Genomic DNA, 18,807 nt, shown 5'->3' with positions numbered 1-18,807 from the left:
CTGCTACTGCTAATTTTATAGACAGAGAAAGTATTTTGTGCTCAAATAAACTTTAATTACACAAATTATTATTGTTGTTAAACCCAGTTCTTACCCCTCTCCCTTAGGGGTATCCAGCCGCATCACCATCAGAAAGTAGAATATGAGGGAACTGCAAGGTCAGAGACTGAGAATACCTATTTCACATATATACTCACCCCACCGCGTTTTCCTCAACCCTAAATATTACTGTAGTTTAACTGTATTCTCCTGCCAGAGGTCAGGTTGGGGGGGGGGGGGGGAGGGAGAGGTGGCAATACATGAGGGTTTGGGACTAAGCAGGCCCCAAAATGGGTTGTGCAAGACCTCAGGCCTCCCTCCTCCCTCTGGAAGTTCCAACTGTGGCAAAAGTATCTTATCTCCTTTGGTCACCGTTGTAACTGGCCCAGTGACTCTAACAGATTGACCAAATGTCAGAGGTGTGCAGATTAAGGCAGACGGACTCTGGGTGGTGACAGCTGCAGCTGTGTGGGGCTGAGAGTCTGGCACTGAGGTACTGGGGAAGGAGGGCCCTGTTTCATTCAGACACAGTAAAGCACTTCCTGAGGGAGCCAGAGCCCAGACTCTATGTACTATAGAGAGAAAGGGCTAAGTCACTGACTGCACCACTCCTCCAGCCAGATGTAGAAAGGATTTACTCTGGAGAGATCCTGTAGTGCCCCAAAAGGGGGGGGGGGCAATTATATGGGGCAAAGGGAAGCAGAGGTATCACAGTGATGAATAAATTCAAAGTTCAAAGCTAACACCCCAGGACTGAATTCAGTCTGAGAAAGCTCTGGGTACAAGGAGGCAGAGGAGCTGAAGGAAGCCAGTCAGGCAAAGTACACACATGATAGCTTGGGAAATCAGCAGTAATTTGGGGATGGGGAAGAGTGGCTATATGCCCAGCTTTCACAGGGTATGGGAGAGGAAGAAGACTAAGATATTGCACAGAGAACCCAACACTGTGTTTCCAAAATGAGACACTGTTTGGTGGCAAAATTAAAAGGTTTCAGACACTTTCAGAGAATGATTGAGAGCATGATTAGGGACTCCAGCAACGGACATACTAGAGGCCTTCAGGCACCTCAAGCCCTGAGTGGGTCAGCAGCTCTCCATCCCAAAGGGCAAAGGCAGGTACCACTGGACCTCGGAAATCTGTCTGAAGCGTGTGGACCACAGCAACCCTGCTCACATCCACCAGGCTCAGCTTCTGGGCCTCATACTCCAGCAGCAGCCCCACCTTCTCTGGCTGCCCGATGCCTTCAACAGGGGCTTTTTCGTTGGCCAACATGGTGTGCCACTTGCGCTGGGCATAGGTGAACACCCAGGAACGATCGTCAACACCGATGCAACTATCCCGAGACATGTCCACATCTGCCACTCCTATCCGGAACTGGTGGGAGCGCCTCACTGTCACCTCCCAGTAGTGCCTGCCACTGGTGACCGCTGTGTCTGCCAGCACCACAGCCCACTCCCGGAAGCGCTCTACATTCAGGGCCAACTTGGTGGGCTCCAATCCCACTATGCCATATTTGACACCTGTATCGCCTCTGAAGAGCGCTAGACTGCTGTGGGCGGTTTTTTCGTCCAGTTTGAAGCTGAAGCCTGTGAACAGAGCAGAGAGACTGAATGATGACAGGGGTTAGAACCCCACATTTAGAGATACACACACATTACGATCTGAAAGGCAGTCATGAGTTCACGAGTACATGGGAAAGAGTCAGAATGTCACGCGGGCAAAAGTGGGGCACTTTAATATGGACCTTCGGACCCCTCGGGATTTAAAAAAAAATAAATAAGATTGTGCTCCATGTTTGGACTCTCAAGACCAACGCAGATGGGGAGGGGAAATGAACCAAAGGAGCTCCCGGGAATAACGGAAACCATTTTGGAGATAAAAGAGAGTAAAAGGAAATAATCTTACCTCTGCGGGCTTCGGCGGCGGCAACCCCCAATCGTTTGGCTCCCCAGCGGCATGAACAAAACGAACGTGCAAAAGGTAGCGCCATCTTGCGCCAGGGATGAATAGGGCACGCCCCCCGGCCTGGGACCTCGCCATCTGCCCGCCAGCTCCTTTCCGACTTGGTGCGCGAGTGGCCGCAGCGCAATATGATGACGTAAGAGAGCCAGCGCCCGGTAGGGGAGCGGCCATTTTAGTCAATTGCGCTCTAGGTCAGGACCTGGTAGGTAGTTTGTTTAGTTTTTTTCTGAGGGGCGTGCTGCTCACGTTTTTACCAAGTAGGACCTTTAAAAAGAGATCAAAAGTATAGATTTTAGAATTAAGCAGTAATCGGATTCGAACACAGCTCCACTGTGTGACTTTGGGCAAATCACTTAACTTCTCCGAACCTTAGTGTTTTCATTTGTAAAACAAAAATAATAACCCTTTAGACCTCGGTAAAAATTAAATGAGAGAATAACCTAGAATACAACCTGACAAAAAGCGATCCCTAGGTTAAGTGGCGGGTTGTTTTAATAAATAATAATATGTAAATACTGTAAATGTTGGTTTTGTATTTTCAGGGTTGTTTGAGAAGGACTCAATCTCTACTGTATATTTCGTTCCTCATTGGCAGATTTGTATATTCAACAACCTATTAGATATTTCTACCAGGATGTTCCTGACCCCCACAACCCCTGCCCCCAGTCAGCTAGTCACCTCAATTTAACATGTCTAAAACTTACTTTGTTCTAAAACTTACTTTGTCTTCTTAAACAAGCTTCCTTCCCTACCTAGGTTTCCTGACTTCTGTGAAGTGCAACCCATAACCAACCAGCTGCCCAGGCTAGAAACCAGGAAGTCCTTGACTTCTTTGTCTCCCTCATCTCACATATCTGATTGTCCTTGAACCCCAATCACATTATTTCTCCCCCGGATTACTGCATTGGCCTTCTAACTGGACTCCCCATTCTCCCCATTGCTGGGAAGAGGGAACATTTAAAGAGGCAGCTAGGTAGCTCATGTATTTGGTGTTTTGTTTTAAGATTTTATTTATTTATTTGAGAGAAATAAAGAGTAGAGAGAGCATGTTGGGGTAGTAGGCAGAGGCAGGGAAAAGCCGACTCCCTGCTGAGCAGGGAGCCCTATATAGGGCTCAGTCCCAGAACCCTGCCTTTATGACCTGAGTGGAAGGCAGACCCTTAACCACTGAGCCACCCAGGTAGGTGCCCCTTGCCTGTTAAGGTTGTTGTGTTTTCGTTTGTTGTTGTTTTTTCGTTTGTTGTTGTTTTTATTTGACAGAGAGTGCACAAGCAGGGGACAGGCAGTCAGAGGAAAAGAGAAGCAAGGAGCCTGATCCAGGACCAGATCCCAGAACTCAGGGATCATGACCCCTGCCGAAGGCAGATGCTTAACCTACTGAGCCACCCAGACGCTCCACCTGTTAAATTCTTGGGAATAGGGATTAAAATGGGTTCTTAAGAATCCTTAGGAATGGGAATTAAATCCTTTGTTCTCTGTGCTCTAGGGCCTCAGTATTACCTTTAACACAGAGTAGGTGTACTGTTGTTTTTGAATTAATAAATGAATGAGGATGAAGGGAGAAAGTTTTGTGCCCACCTTCTTGGAGTGCAGTGGCTGGCTCATTCTCCACCAGGGGTCAGCCTGGTCCAGCCTTTACATCCTGCCTAATGTGTGAGAAGAGATGTTTCTATTCCTCTTAATTCTAGGAGCAAAGGCATGGAGGACAGATTTCCTTCAGAAAAGTCCTGCTCTGTCAATACTTTGCATCTTGGTAGTAATGAGAGAAAAGTTCCTGGGTTCTGTTTCCGTAGTTTTTCTCCTTAGGTTCCATCCTAGATGCACGAGCTAAAGCAATCACTGCATATTCCTCACACTGTCACTTAGACACACCTCTATTACTTTATTCCCGTTCAGGAAATAGCTTCTTGCCTGTCATCTCTTGTGTTATTTCACTTTTGCACACTGACCATCCACCCGATAAACTCACCTTCATCATTCAGATGATTTACCTACCTCGTTGCTAATATACAATAATTAATTCCTTTTTTTAAAAAGATTTTATTTTTTTGACAGAGTCACAGCAAGAGAGGGAACACAAACAGGGTGAGTAGGAGAGGGAGAAGTAGGCTTCCTGCTGAACAGGCTGGAGCCCAATTCAGGGCTCAATCCCAGGACCATGGGATCACAACCTGAGCCGAAGGCAGCCGCTTAACGACTGAGCCACCCAGGCGCCCCACAAGTGATTAATTCTTAACATTTCCATGCATAATCATTAAGAAGTGATAGAGTTTCACTTGACAGAAAAAAGGTGAAAAGAGATTTAAGGTAGGGGTGCCTGGGTGGCTCAGTCATTAAGTGTCTGCCTTCGGCTCGGGTCATAATCCCGGGGTCCTGGGATCAAGCTCCACATGGGGCTCCCTGCTTGGTGGGAGGCCTGCTTCTCCCTCTGCCTGCCTCTCCCCCTGCTTGTGTTCCCTCTCTCGCTGTGTCTCTCTCTGTCAAATAAATAAATAAAATCTTAAAAAAAAAAAAGACATTCAAGGTATAGGGAACAGCTTCTGCTAAAGCACTGGGTAATGAAATAGAATGAAGTTTTGAGGAGTGACAAGAAGCACAAAATTGTCAGGGCCTCATGCTGGGGAGATATGGAGAACAGTTGAGAAAGTTAAAGCTGAATTATGAAGAGTCACATATTCACAGTAAGAATGTCTTTCAGGCGTTCAGGAACAGTTGAAGGGACACAGGGAGATGACAAATTAGAAGTACTTTTATTAAAGATTTTATTAGAGAGAGAGCATGCACGTGCACGAGTAGGGGGAAGGGCAAAGGGAGAGGGAAAAACAGACTCCACAAGATCATGACCTGAGCTAAAGTCAGGTGCTTAACCAACTGAGCCACCCAGGGACCCCTACAGGCACTTTTATAAAGATAAAACTGGCAGCAACATGGAGAATGAATTGGAGGGAATGAGACCAGAAACAGGGTCAAATGGGGGCACCCATTAACTGCTCAGTTGGTTAAGCAACTGCTTCGCCTCAGGTCATGATCCTGGTAGTCCCGGAATCGAGTAGTGCATTGGGTTCCCACCTCCATGGGGAGTATGCTTCTCCCTCTGACCTTCTCCCCTCTCACGTTCTCTCTCACTCTCTCAAATAAATAAAATCTTTAAAAAAAAAAAAAAAGAGGGCCCCTGGGTGGCTCAGTGGGTTAAGCCATTGCCTTCGGCTCAAGTCATGATCTCAGGGTCCTGGGATCAAGTCCCGCATCAGGCTCTCTGCTTGGCAGGGAGCCTGCTTGTGATCTCTCTCTCTCTCTGTCAAATAAATAAATAAAATATTAAAAAAAAAAAAAAGAAACGGTCAGTGGGGTCTAAAGCCACTAGAATCCTCAGGTGAGAGATGGTGTGGGTTAAACCATGTAAGAGGTAGAATGGGTCGCGTTTTGGTGACTGGTTAGGTGGGAGTGAGAGGATAGGGGAAGGAGTCAAAGCTGATTCATAGGATTCTGATTTAATGGGAGAATACAAAAGGAAAATCATGTTTGAATGGGGGAAGATAGTTCTTTCTGTTTTTTCATGGGTTTTTTTTAAAAGATTTTATTTATTGGGCGACTGGGTGGCTCAGTCATTAAGCGTCTGCCTTCAGCTCAGGTCATGATCCCAGAGCATGGGGCTCTCTGCTCTCTGGGAAGCCTGCGTCTCCCTCTACCACTTCCCTGCTTTTATTCCATCTCTCTCTCTCTCTCTCTCTCTCTCTCTCTCTGTCAAATAAATAAACAAAATCTTTAAAGAAAAAAAAGATTTTATTTATTTATTCGTGACAGAACGAGTGGGGGTGGGGAGAGCTAGAGGGAGAGGGAAAAGCAGACTTCCTGATGAGCAGGGAGCCCGATGTGGGGCTCCATACCAGGACCCCGAGATCATGACCTGAGCTGAAAGCAGATGCCCAGCCAACTGAGCCACCAGACATCCCTCATTCTGTTTCAGGCAGGCTGTATTTGAGGTGTCTACAGGACACCCACGTGAAAATGTTCTGTAAATATATGGATATAAATTTTGAGGGAGAGTGGAATAGGTGAAGTCATCTAAGGAGAAGCTGTCAACTAGAATAAGTAGGTTATAAACCGATGGTGCAATGCTAGTGAAAACCAGTACCTTAGATAACACATATATTGTTAAGTATTTAGAACAGGTTCTAACCATAGTGAGCATTGATTTGTCTGGCATGGAGTTATATATGACTCCCCAGGAAGAAAAGGGAAGAAGGGGGCAAGAACAGGATGTGTCAGTCTGTTTTCACCTTATTTCTTAGATTAGGCCATTTTTAACATGTGGGGGTCCTCATCTGACCCACGTGCTAATTGGAGCTCTTCCTATAGACACAAGAGGGATGAGGCACTCAGAGGTTGGTGATTGTTCTGGACTTTGCCAGGAGTCAGCAGTCAGCAAAGCATAACCAGAGAAAAAGAGAGAAGGGGGGCCCTCAGGAGCTAGCCAAAGGGGCTGCTAGGCTGGCTTGTGCTATGCTGGGGCCTTTGTCCTATGAAACTGTCCAAACAATGGAGCTGGGTTACATGCTGATGTGGCATTCTGAATATGGGTTAGGATAAAGATTCCACGTGGTGGATGCAGAGACAGATGCTCACCCAGCCCCTCAGGACCACATCTCGATTCAATTCACCCTACATTGTAATTGCCATAGAGGATGTTCAAGACTTGATAACCATAAATTATGTGTATATCTGATTAATTCATGAATCACTTCATTTCCATTTGAAGGCAGCTAACTTAACACGTGTTTATTGCCTGGGTATATCTCATTTGATCCTCATAAAATCCTGTAAGATCAGCAAGTTAGATATTTCTATTGAACTCAGATGTAGGTTATGCTCTAAGTCTTGATGATATGGGCTAGCTGTGGTTTGGCTTCAGAGAGGTAGTAAGCTGGTGGATAAAGTCAGAGGTGGTTGTGGTAATCACATGGGACCCACTGTGGAGAAATGAGACAAGACAAATAGCTCTGCCTGCATATTCCCTGAGATTTATAGATGTACTTACTCCCTAATATTATAGATTATGCTTCCTATGGTACCTCCCAGAGACTGAGAAATGGAGCCTTCTTTATTGAAGGGGGTACAGTAAATTTAGGATCCCTAGCCCCAGGAGTATAAAGAGTTTGGAAGGCTGATTGTTAGTAATCAAGAGATAACTCAGTCTAGTTAGTGTAGAGATAGATGAGACTCCAGGATGCTCACTTCTACAAGCGGTTAATACTTAAAATAAGTTTGTAACTACTCCAGGTTTGCTGTTTTACAAATCCTTTTCCTCCACATCCATAGTTCTTAGTAGGAAAAAAAAATTCAAAAACATGTGTATGCCTACTCAATGGCAGAAGAAAGAAAGGGGGAGAATCTAGAATTTAAAATTTTGGCAACCCCTGGAAAGGACCCCAAATATAACGAAGTAGAGTGATAGCAAAAAAAAAAAAAAAAGAAAGAAAGAAAGAAAAGAAAAAGAAAGAAAGAAAAAGAGAAAAAAAAGAAAAAGAAAGTGACCAAGCCAACCAAAAGAGACGACAAGGATGAGTTGGGATGTGTCCTGGGTAATCCTAGAAGTGTTCGACCCCAGGAATCCCCTGCAGTCCCAGGCAATTCCTCAGAGGAACTTTCCTTTGCAGATTCCAGTGGCCCAGTTGCCAATTCAGCATTGGTACCTTCTCACTGGCTTGCTCTGTTTCTGGTGAGGAATGGAAATACCCTTACCTTGCCTTCCCTGGAATCCTCATTGTCTTCCAGATCCTTGCTTTAGCTTTCCTCTTCACTTCTCTGGCTCCTGAAACCCAGTTGTATAAAGATGATTAGGAAGTGGAAGGATGAGTCCTACTTTCACTGTTAGTACCTCTGGTAGACAGAAGCCATTATAAGCTCATGCCCCTCCCGTGGTGAGTCTGGGTTGGAGGGCTAAAGAGGAAGAAAGAGATGGGTAGGAGAGGGAATGCACAAGGTTGGGGAGGCTGAATGTTTAGGTGTGAGTATGAAAGTCTAAGGCTCCCTTGGGGAGAGCACCGACTGGGTAGGGGTGGCGGGTTGAGGGAGGAGCTTCCTCTCTATTGGCTGAAGGAAGAACACTAAATGTTCTCTAGTCACAGGAGTGGAGCACTCCCCTCTCTGGCTACCTCCTTCTTGAGAGAAAGCACCTGAGACACTTGCTCCTCATCCCAGCTCCACTCACCTATACCTAGAAAAGCAGTCTCCAAACCAGAGCGGGATACTCAACAGAGACTCTGAACCAGATGGGGGAAATGGTGATCTAGAAGATGAGATTCTTGCAGAAAGGAGAAACCACCATCTTTTTCTATAGACTCCTTCTTTCTCCTATTGAAACTGAGACTTTTCCTCTTCTCCGCTGTTAAATCCCAGTAAAAGCAAATGAGGCCTATTCACTGACTACTCCCTTATTCTGTCCTTCAGTCTTTCTCCCATCCTCTCATGACAGGTCCTTGGGGGGGCGGCGGGGGTGGACAAGAGGTGCAGGATGAAGAGGCTGGAGAGTTTGTTGAGGGGGAGGGGAACAGAAAGAGGAAGAGGAGGAGAGAGGTGGGAGACCAGTGAGGAAAAGAGTGAAGCAGACACTGCCAGCCCACACAGCCAGCCTGATCTTGCCTACCCCTCCCCGCCCTCTCGCCCAGGACCTATAGTGCCAATGGTTTGGGAGAGACCTGCTGGCTAAAGGCCTAGGCACCCTGGTCTTTGTAGGGGTTGTTTTTAGGGCCTTGTGCCCCAGTGGGAGCTCTGTGCCAGGCACAGTCCCTCAACTCTTGCCTGAAGAGCTGGTGGTGGTGAGTCTGGCACAGATTTTTGATGAGGTCAGTGGGACCCAGACAAATCCTGCCCTCTGGCACTGCACCATGCCCACTGGCTTGACTCCCTCCAGGAGGTGTCCAATATCCTTGCCAAGAGCACAGCAGCCATCCTGGCCTAGGTCCTCTTCTAACTAGCACTGCCCCAGGTGGCTACAGCCCAGTTACTCATCCAGGTATGCAGCAGCCCCTCTTCCTGAGTAGGGTGACACTAGGTTGGTAATGAAAGCAGGTGGCTGATAGGACTTCAAGGAATGAACAAAAGAGGAGGGCCCCCTGCTCTGTGCATCCTCTCATTCAGCTACCTTCAGTATGATGCAAATAGGCCAATGAGTTAGGCTCAGCCACTTAAGAATTTGGGTAACTTGTTGCAGATCCTTTGCTTAAAGCTGTCTTGGTAGATAGGTGGTGGGGTCTGGGAGGCTGCAGGGAGTGGGGGAGGGGGGTAGTTTGTGTCCTCCCGCTCTGGTTCTAGCACCTCTGGTCTCATCTAGGTGAGCAGGAAGAGTCATAGGCCAATCTCTGGGTGTGGAGTGTTTCTCCCTATCCAGCAGGTACTCACCACATTTGCTGTGGCTCACTAGCAGTGCTTGGAAGCAGGTGGGCCAGCCAGCCCAGCAGTGGGTTGCTCAGTGACTACTAGAGAACTGGCATTGGTAAGAACCCAGCCCATACCAAGCAGGGCCTTGGGGAAGCCTGGGTTCCACTCCTCAAGGGAGACACAGCTCCCCCCCACCCCCGCCTGCCTTTAAAGAGGCTAGGCTAGGGGTGCCTGGCTGGCTCAGTCAGTTAAGCGGCTGCCTTCATCTCAGGTCATGATCCCAGGATTCTGGGACTGAGCCCATGTGGGGGTTCCCTGCTCAGTGGGGTGTCCTCCTCTCCCTCTCCCTCTTTGTGTACATAGTTTCTCTCGCTCTCTTTCTCTCAAATAAATCATTCTTTAGGGGTGCCTGGGTGGCTCAGTCAATTAATCATCTGCCTTTGGCTCAGGTCATGATCCCAGAGTCCTTGAGATAGAGCCCCACATCAGGCTCCCTGCTCAACGGGGAGTCTGATTCTCCCTCTCCCTCTGATCCTGAATCCTCACTAACTAACTAACTAAATAAATAAATCTTTAAAAAAAATAAAGTCAAGAGTCTAGGCTAATGGAAAATAATGGCTATTTTAGTTTAATATAAATCTATGCAAAAACTCAAGTGAGCTTTTGAGAGCTTATATTGAATTTGGAAGTTTGTCATTCAGCTAAGTGGCCAATGCGAAAGGAAATGGGCCAGGATTCAGTTTTCCGTGAGATTCTAGTCAATGTTTGGTGAGGAATAAAGAGAAGAGATTTGGGTGTCTGTCTGGTTCAGTCGGTGTAGCATACAATTCTTGATCTCAGGGACATGAGTTTGAGCCCCATGTTGGGCATAGAGGTTACTTAAAAAAAAAAAAAGTTAAAAAAAAAGAAGTTGATAGCTTCAAATAAGGAAATCTAATCATTTTATTTGATGTAAACAAGGGGACTGAATTAGCTGCACTTTGCTCTTCTGTTTCTTACTACAAGAGGTTGTAGAGTTGGTGGTTAGGGATAAGCTTTTGCTTTTAATAAAACCCTCATCAAATGGCTCCTATTTATTTTATTAAGTGCTTTATTCTGTACCAAACAGTATATTAAGACTTTACCTACATTATGTTATTTGATCCAGAAGAAATTGAGGCTTGGAGAGCTTATGTTAATTTATTCAACAAACATTTATTTGTTGTCTGCTGTGTGTTAAGCTTTGGGTTTGCAGTGGTGAACAAGTCAGACACATCCCTGCCCTTCTGGAATTTATATTTAGTAGGGATAACTTTAGCCAGTTGTTTTTTTGTTTGTTTGTTTCTGTTGTTTGTTAAGGATTTCAAGGGCATGGACTATTCCTTTGTTTATGACATCCCCTCCTCATTGGTCTATATATGGCTTCCCCTAATTTTTAAAAAGAATTATTTATTTATTTACCAGAGAGAGAACGAGCGCCAGTGTGAGCTTGTGGGGGGAGGGGCAGAGAGAACTGGAAGCGAGAATTCCAAGCAGACTCCACGCTGAGTGCGGAGCCTGACATGGGGCTTGATCCCAGTACCCTGAGATCACGACCTGAGCCAAATACAGAGTGGACGTTTAACCAGCGGAGCCACCCAAGCACCCCTAATTTATTTCTTTAAATAACAAACTAAGCATCGTTTTATTAAGTAATCTCTGCACCTCATGGAGGGCTTGAACTCACGACCCAGAGATCAAGAGCCATGTGTGCCACCGCCTAAGCCACCTAGGCACCCCAATTAAACCAACCACGTAACAGAAAAACTAGAGCCTTGAGAATCACAGAAATCAATAAATATTCCACTCCATCCCCTTGCTCCCCCAGCCTGAGGTAAACACCATCCTGAATCCCGTATTCATCATTCTTTATTTTCTTTTTTGTGTAGTTTCATCTTATCTGTATGTGTTCTGAAAAGCATATTTTTATTTTAGATTCTTTTAAGATTTTTTTTAAGTAATCTCTACACCCAACATGGAACTAGAACTCACAACCCTGAGACCAAGAGTCATGTGCACTACCAACAAAGCCAGCTAGGCACCCTGATTTTTTTTTTTTAATTTTATAAAAAGTTTATCATGCCATGTATAATCTTCTGGGACTCTTTTTTTTACTTGATATTTTATTGCTAAAACTCCTCCCTGTTATTGAGTATCACTGTGGTGGTTCACTTTTTATTTTATTTTTTTAAGTAGGCTCCACATCTAGCATGGAACCCAGCACAGGGCATGAACTCACAATCCTGAGAGGAGACCTAAGCTGACATCAAGAGTCAGATGCTTAACTGACTGAGCCACCCAGGTGCTCCAGGTTCTCTCATTCTGACTGCCAAATAATTTTCCATTGTATGAAATATATGTATATATATAGACAGAGACATATATCATTGTCTAGGCATCCATTCTCCTATCAATGGGTATCTGGGTTGCTTCAAGCATTTTGCAGTTGTGAACAGTGCTGCTCTCAACATTCTTGTATATGTCTCCTGGTGTAGGTATAGAGAAGTTTCTTTTGGGGGGTATCTGGGTGGCTCACTTGGTTAAGCATCTGACCAGGCATGGAGCCTGCTTAGGATTCTCTCTCTCCCTCTACTTCTTTCCCTCCTCTCTGTCTCCTAAGAAAGAAAAAGAGAGATAGAAATAAAGAAAGGGGGAGGGAGGGAGGGAGGGAGGGAGGGAAGGAAGGAGGGAGGAAGGAAAGAAAGAAAGGAAGAAAAGAAAGAAAGGAAAAAGGGAGGGAGGGAAAGAATGAAAGAGAGAGGAAGGAAGGATGGAAGGGGGAGGGAGGGAGGGAGGGAGGAAAGAGAGAGACAGAGAAAGAAAAACAGGAAGTAAGGAAGGGAGAGAGGGAAGGAATGAAAATGAAAGAAAGAAAGAAGGGGAAAGAAAGAAAGGAAGGAAGGAAGGAAGAAAGGAAGGAAGGAAAGAAGGAAGAAGTTAGTTTCTCTTGGTTATATAAATGAGAAGTGAAATTCCTGGGTCAGAAACTATGTTTGTTCGTCTTTATAATATCGTTCTATATACTGTTCCAAAGTAATAATCCCAATTTATACTCCCACTATCAGTCTTAACTACTTCTGTCACTTTGTATTCTCATCCACATCTGAACCAAGGTATCTGTTGCCAGAGTCTCTGCTCTTACTACCATGACATACTACTTTCTGTCCTGTCCCAGGCTCCTTTCCCCAGAAGCAGCATGAAACTTGTATCTCCTCGGGGGCCGACAGAGGTGACTGGGAACTGGGAGCATCTCTGGGTGAGATGCAACAAGGGTCCCAGGGCCTGAAGTGAGGATATTGGTGGGCCATCTAAAACCCAAGAGATTCCAAGGATCTCTAATGGATTGTTCCTCTTCCATGAAACTGGGCGCTCTAGTCTCCTTGGGTGCCCTCTGACCTGTTCTCAGCAACTTCCTACATGTGGGTGGGTGAGATGGGCTCTCTGCCTTTGCTGTAACTGTTCCTATCCATTCCCAAGCTGGATATTGGAGGATGAGAGGAGAAGAGGCCTGAATCTGTGTTCTTCCTCTCTCTCCACAGATGTATTGGATGGGTCCAATGCTGGGAACCAATATTGCAGACCTCTTCTTTAAATTTTTGTTCTCCTCTGGTGCTTCATGGGAAACGTTTGTGGCATGTATGACTTGCCATGGGGTAGAGATGGTAGAGCCTTCCAGTGTATCCCATTCTGCCTTCTCTACTACTGCAGAGCCCCCCACTAAGTCCCCCATCAAGCCTGGGCACAACTGAACCTCTTTCCCCATGCTCTTTTACCCCATTTTGTCCTCTTCTGTCTCCTTGACCAGCATGCTTGTCCAGATACCCCCATCCCCAGACTCTTCCTTAGGGATCCAGATTTAAGGCCCCAAGGTCCTGATTAGGACCATATTAGGAGGCATTAGACCCTCGCATTGCTCCATAACCATGACTCAGTTTCTTTCTTTTGAGTACTTCCTGCTAGGACTTTGTGAGTTAGGAAAGATGAAGGATAAGCTGATTCTGAAATTTAACTACTAAGCCCTTTTCTCCTCCCCAGTCCCCAAGCTCACCCTCACCCTATCCATGGAAGATAGATTCTTCCTCTTATCTTTGTGGTTTACAAGGCCAGGCTGAGGGTTTGGAAAGGGAGGTGCTGGCATGGATTGGGGGTAGGGAACCTGGGTTTGGAGAAAAACAGACACAGCAGAACTATTCTGTCCCAGAGCTGCAGGGTCCACAGATTCCAGACCAAACCAACCAATGGGAAAAGGCCCTCTAATCCCAGAGAACTAAAGAATTCTCTTCAGTTATCCAGCTTCCCTGCTGGACCCCACTCCTGACCCCCACCCCCACCCTTACCCCTGGCCGACTCAGAGGAGACTGAAGGCCCCTAGGATCACAGTCTAATACCCTGTGAAGTGAACTCAATTTGATTGATCTTCCAAGCAGAACTGAGGAATGTTCTAATATAGATGTCAATCAGGACCATGAACCCCAAATTTGACACAGAGAGAAACGGACTTTGACGGTCCCCCTGTTCTTGATCCTTTTCTCTCAGAGTCTCTCTAGCCCTGGCTCTACCCCTACCCTAACACCCACCCAGGGCTCTGCTCATCTCCCTTGGAAGAGGGAGGGGGAAATCCAGCAGCTTTATCAGATGCGTAAGAGTGGGTCCAGCCCTCTGCAGCTCTGAAGGGGTTAAGAGGCTGGACCAGCCACTTCAGCCTGCCCCTCCCAGGGATTAAGAGTCCTCTATAAAAGGGACTGTCCACCCAGATCAGGCCAGGGGGGTATCAGGGACCCAGGCATTGTGCCCATCCCCCCTGCCATGTGGGAACTGAGGTCAGCCTCCTTCTGGAGGGCCATATTTGCTGAGTTCTTTGCCACCTTCTTCTATGTCTTTTTTGGACTGGGGGCCTCACTGCGTTGGACCCCCGGACCCCTGCATGTCCTGCAGGTGGCTCTGGCCTTTGGCCTGGCCCTGGCTACGCTGGTGCAGGCTGTGGGCCACATCAGCGGAGCCCATGTCAATCCTGCAGTCACTTTCGCCTTCCTTGTGGGTTCCCAGATGTCTCTGCTCCGGGCCTTCTGCTATATGGCAGCCCAACTCCTGGGAGCCGTGTCTGGGGCTGCCGTGCTATACAGTGTCACCCCGCCTGCCGTCCGAGGAAACCTAGCACTTAATACGGTAATGGTCAGCTAAGTGGGGCTGGACGAACCTGGTACCCTGACTCCCTGCCTGGAGGAGTCCGATCAATTCCTCAGGGATCCTGGGATGTTGTGGGGAGGGGGGGGGGGGGGGGAGTGTATGCTCACATGCACACATATGTCTGTCAAATGTAGTTTGGAGGAGTAAGGAAGGCATAAAGGCCTGGACTGACTCAAGAGACCCAAGTTCTGGTTTCAGCTTTCCTTCTAGCTCCTTGCAGGTTCTCGAGGAGAATTATTTTTCCTGACAGGGCCTCAGCTTCCTCATCTGTCTGAGTGGGTACAATTCTTTCTACCATGTAGGAGTATTATTGGGAGAAACAAGCAAATACAATTACTGTGAAGGGGGTTGTATCATCCTCCCTCTCCAGGGAAATGATGCCATACAGGGCTTGCTGGGTGGGAAGCCCTGAGGAGGTAACATTGGGACAACCCTAATGAGTTGCCTCCTTTCTTCTTCTTCCGCCCAGTTGCACCCTGGGGTGAGTGTGGGCCAGGCCACCACAGTGGAGATCTTCCTGACGCTCCAGTTTGTGCTCTGCATCTTTGCTACATACGACGAGAGGCGCAATGGCCGCCTGGGATCTGTAGCCCTGGCTGTGGGCTTCTCCCTCACCCTGGGACACCTCTTTGGGGTAAGCAGGAGAGGAGAGAAACTTCTTGTTTAAGGACTCTATGGCCCTTAGACCTTTCCCAACTTTTAAAGTTTTTTTCTGCCCAGCTCATGGTCAAACATGAACATAGTCCTCCTCACTCTGTTTTGGTCGGCACAGAGGAGTCAAGCCTGTTCTAGTCCTCTCTTTTGTGATCTCTATATCTGGTCCTTCTTGACCTCAAGGTGGAGGTGTATGCATCAGGGGTAGATGTGGGCTTTGTCTAGGGATCCATAGTGCCTTTACTCCATTGTGGAACGCCCACCCTCAGTTAATCCTTCCCTTCTTGCTGCTGGCTGGGGGCAAGGTGCCAGCCCTTGGGGGCATGTGGGTTGTGGGGAGAGAAGCTGGGGTGAAGTAGGGGAAAGTGTCTCAGTTATGACTGTGTCTTTTGCAGATCTATTATACTGGTGCAGGCATGAACCCTGCCCGCTCCTTTGCTCCTGCCATTCTCACCAGAAACTTCACCAACCACTGGGTGAGTGAGGGGAGAGGGCCAAGATCCCAAAGCCCTCCTGTATGGGTGTGGGCTGCAGGCTCCATATTTGGTTCCTGATTTCCATCTGGATATGTTAACTGCTTTACTAGCACTCAGCTAAAGGGGCTGTCACAGAATCTGGCATGCCTCTGTGAGCACAATTCATAAATTTGCTAGAAAGAGAAGCTCTTGCTCCTCATGTTGTTCCTTCACTGGTTGGTTGGTTGGTCAGGGATTTTTTACTAAGTATCCACAGGATTCTAAAACTAGCACTACGAGGATAGACAACTGAACAGGAAGTCAAAACCTGCTCCTCTCAGGGCTCAGGATATGTATGCGTACAGATGGGCCTGCACCTCACCCCCGTTCTAGCACATTATTGGCCCAGTGTGTGACCATGGCAAATGACTCTGTCATTCTTTGTCCCAGTTTCCTTACCATAAAATGGGGGTGTGAGGAGAAGTAAGTGTGAACATTGTATGTGTGAAATATTTAGCACAGCACCTGGTCTGGACTAAGACCTCAATAAAAATTGGCTATGTCTGTGTTATTTAGTCATATGCCCGCCAAGCATACGGAAATAATTAAAAATTTTTCAAAGCTGTATCCCCATTTTCACAGAAGCATTATTCACAGAAGCCAAAAGGTGGAAGCAACCCATGTGTCCCTCACAAGTGAGTGGATAAACAAAAGGCAGTCTCCACATGCACCGGAATAGTATTCAGCCTTACAAAGAAGGAAGTCCTGTCGAAGGCTACAACATGGGATGGACCTTGAGGACATTATGCTACATGAAATACACCGTCACCAAATGACAAATACTGTATAACTCCACTTACGTAAAGTGTCTAGAGTAGTCGAATTCACTGAAACAAAGTACATGGGTACTTGATGGAGGTTCAGGAGAAGGGGCAATGGAGAGCTGTTGTTTAATGGGTACAGAGATTCAGATTGACCAGATGAAGGAGTTCTGGAGGTTTGTTGCGCAACAATATGATATACTTAACATACATCTGTACTGTACACTTAGCATTGGTTAAGGTGGTAAATTTTATGTCATGTGTTTTACCACAATCAAACGCTTTTTTTTTTTCAAAGCAATGTATAAACTAGTGAAAACTGGTAACAAGAAATAGAATATATATGTGGGATAAAGGACTAATTTGGTGAGTCAGAAAAGAAATTGTAAGTTTTGAGGTACAAGCAGTAGAGCAATCTAGAATTTAAAAACAAACACTGGTTTCTGCTTAAATAGTGCCCAGTTGTATGCACCAAGTACAGATGTTTGTTTTCTTCTCCCTTTTCCTACAGGTATACTGGGTGGGCCCAATCATTGGAGGGGGACTAGGCAGTCTCCTCTACGACTTTCTCCTCTTTCCCCGGCTCAAGAGTGTTTCTGAGAGACTGTCTATTCTCAAGGGCGCCAGGCCCAGTGACTCCAATGGACAACCAGAGGGCACTGGGGAACCTGTTGAACTGAAGACCCAGGCCCTGTGAAAACTCCAGTTGGCTAGAGGGAGTAGGAAGCTTCTGGGTTTACTCAGAGGGGCTGAGCCAACCCCTGGACGAAGAAAGAGACTGGGGGAGGGACATATACTTCTTTATTTTTTAATTTATGTGTGTTTTTTTTTTCCCCTTTTGCTGTGTGAAATCTTTCAAGTTGCATTCATGAGCTGGTTTGTGCAAACTTCCCTTCCTCCCCAACCCACCTCTCTTCGCCGCTGTGTGTATGATTGTGCGTATGAATGGTATGAATGTGAGTGAACGTGGCTGTGTCTGAGTTTTGGGGCACAGCAGGAGAGGTAGGGAAGGGAAAAAAGGTATCACCCTATACCTTACTCTCCCAACCCAGTGTGGTGAACACAGGGAACCAAGACCTTTCAGCTTCTGGCCTTCACCCTACTGCCAGTCAAGTTTATTATGGCCCTAGGTTTATGCGGGAGCAGGGAAGCAGGGGGTACTCCTCACAGGAGGCAGATGGAGACAAGGCATTCCAAGGGTTGGGAGAAGGGGCTGAGGGCAGGGAGAGAGAAAATGGAGGCATGAGCCCCATACCAGGTTGCAATTGTACCAAAAAATTGGGAGAAGTTAATGGAAGAGTGTAGCCAACTTATCTCAGGGATGCTTGCCCCAGGGACTTGGGTGGGGAAGTAGCTCTGAGAAAAGTTGCCAGTGGGATTTGAACTGTTGGGTAAAGCCACATAAACTTGTCTACATCCACCAGCTGGGTTTTGTGTTCATTCTGGTATGACAGATCTCTTTGGGAGGCCCTGGGCCAGTGAGCTCCCAATCTAAACAAGGGGTAGGGTGAGCCTAGAACCTAGAAAATTTAAATAGTTTAGCAGTTCTGCCAGGCATACCCAAGGCGCCTCCAGGCAACTGGTACTTAAGCCAAAGGAGAACTCCCTAAGATCAAAACAGGAAATCTGATGCCCAGAGCAAATGCAGAGATAGGGGTGGGGGGCCGTAGGATGGAGAGGCTTTGATCCTCACAGTTTTAATTTCATTAGACCCGATCAGAAACACTCTTCAAATGGTATCTTTCTGCTTTTACCGCTAGTTTTATAGTCTTCTTTATTTTCCTTTTTTGTGTGCGTCTTTTCACTTTTCTTTCGTGTGTCCTTTCATCTTCAGCAAATCTCTTAAAACTCTCTTCATATCCCAGAAATTGATTCCTTCTATTCAAATGCTTAATGATTCAGATTATTATTCGTCTGAGCCCTATCTTCTTTTGTCATCAGCAAAATACACTCATCTCAGCAGAGTCCAGAGGAGATCCTCAACTTACCAGTGAATATTTATTGTTGTTCTCTTCCTTTTAGGAGCCCGCTCCCTTCGCAAGCTTTAAAACTATATCTCTAGCTTGGAAGCCCACTCTAGCCCGTAGCTCAACTCTCCACTTCCTCCCAAATAAAGCCTAATTTTTCTAACTAACCATTGAGAATTTGGAATAATCCACTTGACTAAGCGGGGGGTGAATGTTTGCAAATTTACCTCTAATCGGTCTTTGATCCCTATTATCTTAGCAGAAAATTTATAGCGCTGTGGTTCTTAGCTCACCATAGGGGATCAACTCAGATCAAACAGTAC

General features: G+C 46.5%; 2 protein-coding genes across 2 annotated transcripts; one reads left to right on the top strand and one right to left on the bottom strand.

Annotated features, from left to right (window-relative positions):
- Window positions 1-33: 33 nt before the first annotated feature.
- Window positions 34-2,100, bottom strand: SPRYD4 (SPRY domain containing 4). The gene is made up of 2 exons (XM_032874489.1): window positions 1,946-2,100; window positions 34-1,626 (listed from the first exon to the last, which is right to left on the bottom strand). Exons 1-2 carry the CDS (start codon window positions 2,028-2,030, stop codon window positions 1,088-1,090), a joined length of 624 nt encoding a protein of 207 aa, XP_032730380.1. The 5' UTR covers window positions 2,031-2,100; the 3' UTR covers window positions 34-1,087.
- An 11,968-nt stretch (window positions 2,101-14,068) lies between these two features.
- Window positions 14,069-18,086, top strand: MIP (major intrinsic protein of lens fiber). The gene is made up of 4 exons (XM_032874484.1): window positions 14,069-14,566; window positions 15,057-15,221; window positions 15,637-15,717; window positions 17,029-18,086. Exons 1-4 carry the CDS (start codon window positions 14,207-14,209, stop codon window positions 17,212-17,214), a joined length of 792 nt encoding a protein of 263 aa, XP_032730375.1. The 5' UTR covers window positions 14,069-14,206; the 3' UTR covers window positions 17,215-18,086.
- The last annotated feature ends 721 nt before the right edge of the window (window positions 18,087-18,807 follow it).

The sequence above is a fragment of the Lontra canadensis genome, unplaced genomic scaffold (assembly GCF_010015895.1).
Source record: "Lontra canadensis isolate GAN:19392208 unplaced genomic scaffold, GSC_riverotter_1.0 scaffold53, whole genome shotgun sequence".
Lineage (NCBI taxonomy): Eukaryota > Metazoa > Chordata > Mammalia > Carnivora > Mustelidae > Lontra > Lontra canadensis.
The sequence above is the reverse complement of the archived record's forward strand: the minus strand, read 5'-3'. Positions and strand labels throughout refer to the sequence as shown.

What these genes read in the sequence shown, in the direction of transcription:
- SPRYD4 (XM_032874489.1), bottom strand. Translation starts at nt 2,030, where the DNA reads ATGGCGCTACCTTTTGCACGTTCGTTTTGTTCATGCCGCTGGGGAGCC. An exon ending in CGCCGCCGAAGCCCGCAGAG is followed by an intron (nt 1,627 to 1,945) that starts GTAAGATTATTT and finishes CTCTGTTCACAG; the next exon opens with GCTTCAGCTTCAAACTGGAC.
- MIP (XM_032874484.1), top strand. Translation starts at nt 14,207, where the DNA reads ATGTGGGAACTGAGGTCAGCCTCCTTCTGGAGGGCCATATTTGCTGAG. An exon ending in CCCTGGGACACCTCTTTGGG is followed by an intron (nt 15,222 to 15,636) that starts GTAAGCAGGAGA and finishes TGTCTTTTGCAG; the next exon opens with ATCTATTATACTGGTGCAGG. An exon ending in GAAACTTCACCAACCACTGG is followed by an intron (nt 15,718 to 17,028) that starts GTGAGTGAGGGG and finishes CTTTTCCTACAG; the next exon opens with GTATACTGGGTGGGCCCAAT.